The sequence below is a fragment of the Xenopus tropicalis genome, chromosome 5 (assembly GCF_000004195.4).
Source record: "Xenopus tropicalis strain Nigerian chromosome 5, UCB_Xtro_10.0, whole genome shotgun sequence".
Classification (NCBI taxonomy): Eukaryota; Metazoa; Chordata; class Amphibia; order Anura; family Pipidae; genus Xenopus; species Xenopus tropicalis.
The window spans coordinates 118,327,646-118,330,351 of NC_030681.2; the positions used below are offsets into that span (position 1 = coordinate 118,327,646).

Here is a 2,706-nt window from a genome sequence, read left to right on the forward strand (position 1 = left end):
TTTATGGCTTCCCATTTTTGAATACTTTGGAAATACCCTCAAGATTAATGATTAGCAGTGTGGGCTCTGTAACTGAAAGGAGGCTCCTGTGCTTCCAGTACAATTTGCCTGCAGTCTGTTCTGCCTGCCTATAGGATTTCACAATCAGCAGCACACACATAATCCTTCTATGATCATGTCAGGAGCCTTTTGTATCCTGCTTCCTTTTCCAGAGCTTATATAGGGAGAAACAGCCTAAAACCTTATAATTAAATCTGCCCTGCAAAATCTTGTGTGAATTGTATAAATCTACAGGAGAAATGTCATGCAGTTCATATGTAGCTGCAAATAACCGCCTCAGTTGGTATATAATATATGTGACTGGGCAGAGCATGGAATTGGTTGCCTGGCACAGACTTCTGACCTGGTAATGAGCATTTCCCAGCAATTTGCTATGCTAAAAACTGCTCTAGCCCCACAAACAGAGCTCATCTTGCCCAAGGCTGTGTCTTTTAGAAAATAAAGAGGGCAGGAGAACAGGATACAATTTAATAAATATGTTTTGGAAAAAAAACAGAAAAATTCTGCCCACATTTCAGCATAGCACTGATTCACAGCAGTGTAACACAAATATTTGCAAACCCCACACAGGAACAAGAGCAAACAACAGAGTGTATCATTAACTGGCAGGCTATGGGGAATACCTAGTGGCTGCTATGGTGGGAGCTGCTTCCTGAGAAAAACGCCAACTATCAAAAATAGGGAATTAGGCAGCGGTGTTGCGCCTGGAGTAGGAGCAGTGGAACGCATCTTTGCGCCTATGTACATGAGCGCAGTTTGTCAGTATAAGTGTCTGCTGCATGTATGTAACTCTATCAACCAGTGCAGCTCCATCAGCGCTTAGAGGTAGAGAGTGAGCGGGAAGGGGCTTCTCCCTTACAGGATCCTGTACACTGGCTGCTCTTGCAATGAAGAGCCATTACTGTCTATAAAACTGCCCGATGCTTCCATCCGATAATCAGTGGGACCCATGAATATAGTCACCCCAGGATCCCGATCTTCCTGGGCAGCAAGGGCTTCTTCATCCAAGGCCTGCCTTATGTTAGAAAAATGGACCACGGCTAAAGTTTGGGGCTTCACCTTCCGCCTCTTGCACACCAGATATTTGTACAAATAAGTTCTTATCTCGGTGCAGTAGAACGTGTAAATGATGGGGTTCAGGAGGGAGTTGAGCTCCCCCAAAGCAAACAGAATGTCTTTCATGAGGTCCACCAGTTTGCAGCTTTGGCAGGTTGCTTGGATGATCCCTGTGATGTAGTAGGGCCCCCAAGATATGATGAAGCAGATGATGACTATGAGAACAGTCCTGGCTGCTTTGAAGTGGGACGAGTGCGCCGCTGGGTTGCTAGGGAGCCCCCCGACCACCTGGCTCCTCTGGATACGGACATGGTGCAGATAGGCGATTCTCCCCACGGCCGTGTGCAGGCAGATCATAGTGAGCAGGGCGGGCAGGAACACGATGAAGCACAGAATGTACAGGTATTCGTTCTTGGCCGCATAGAAGAGCCCACAAATCCCTTTGTAATCGTTCTGTTGCAGCGAAGGCGAGATCAGGGGCATGTACCCAACGAAGAAGGAAACCACCCAAATCAGCGTTATAAGTGCGCAAATGGATTTGGTGCTCATGATATTGGCGTAATATAGCGGCAGTTTGACGGCCAAGTAGCGATCGAGCGAAATCAAGAGCAGGGTGAGCATGGAGGCGATACACGGGGTGACAGTGAAGCACAAGCGCAGGAGGCAGAAGAACAAGTTGCTGTCAAAGTCCCCGTCCAGCAGGTCATCCAGCGCCTCCAGGATGCACATGAGTCCCACCAGCAGGTCGGCGGCCGCCAGGTTCAGGATGAACACGTAGCTCTTGCAGCACTTCTTCTTGATCAGCTTGGAGAGGATCACTATCACCACAATGTTGGCCACTGGGATCAGGATGCTCAGAATGAGGTGGAGAACAGCATAGAAGACGCTGGACATCTTTTGCAGAGAGTTAGAAGGTAGGACCCCCACACTGATACCGACTCTTCTCTGTATCCATTAGCGCAGCTGTAGGCATGCCGGACCCTCTCTGGCTGTATTAGGAGCACTGTGGCTGAAGGGATTGTGGTGGGGCCCCTAGACATTCCAACCTGGCAGAAGATCGCTTTCAACTTTCACTATTTATAGTAGGTGTCCTCCTCCCCCGCACTCAGGTGCTATCTCCTCTCTTTCCCATGCTGATATTTCAGTATACATAGCGCAGCAATAGCCCCAGCATATTGGGTGTAGGGGCGTGGCCTCCCAGGTCTGGGCAAGGTGGAGAGAAGAGAGACTCCAGTCTGTGTCTGACCTTTCCAGGAGTGAGGAGAGAAAAACCAGAGCTCCAGCAAAGCTCCCACTGTGACAGCAGTCTGGGCTCATTGCAACAACTCCGATCCAAACACACATCTGTCAGCCCCATAGATCCCCGCTGGCAGAGAGACAGGCTGCAGCCAATGGTTTCAGCACCAGGGACAGCAGCACTGGAACCTCAGGCCCATTGTTATCTGAGGGCAGGAAACTTTCTCATTACCCTTATTATCTTATAATTACCTGTAACAGGCAACTTTCTCATTACTCATTAGCTTTTAATCCCATTGCCATCATTATCTATAGACTTGCTAAACACAGGCAAGCTACTGTCTGGTACAGTTA

At 48.6% G+C, this 2,706-nt stretch overlaps 1 protein-coding gene across 1 annotated transcript; it reads right to left on the minus strand.

The window, feature by feature from the left end:
- Positions 1–915: 915 nt before the first annotated feature.
- gpr119 (G protein-coupled receptor 119) lies at positions 916–2,010 on the minus strand. The gene has a single exon (XM_031902736.1). The coding sequence runs from the start codon at positions 2,008–2,010 to the stop codon at positions 916–918; it is 1,095 nt and encodes a 364-aa protein (XP_031758596.1).
- Between the last annotated feature and the right edge of the window lie 696 nt (positions 2,011–2,706).

Bases quoted from the DNA above. Each gene is read 5' to 3' on its own strand.
- gpr119 (XM_031902736.1), bottom strand. From the start codon at position 2,010: ATGTCCAGCGTCTTCTATGCTGTTCTCCACCTCATTCTGAGCATCCTG.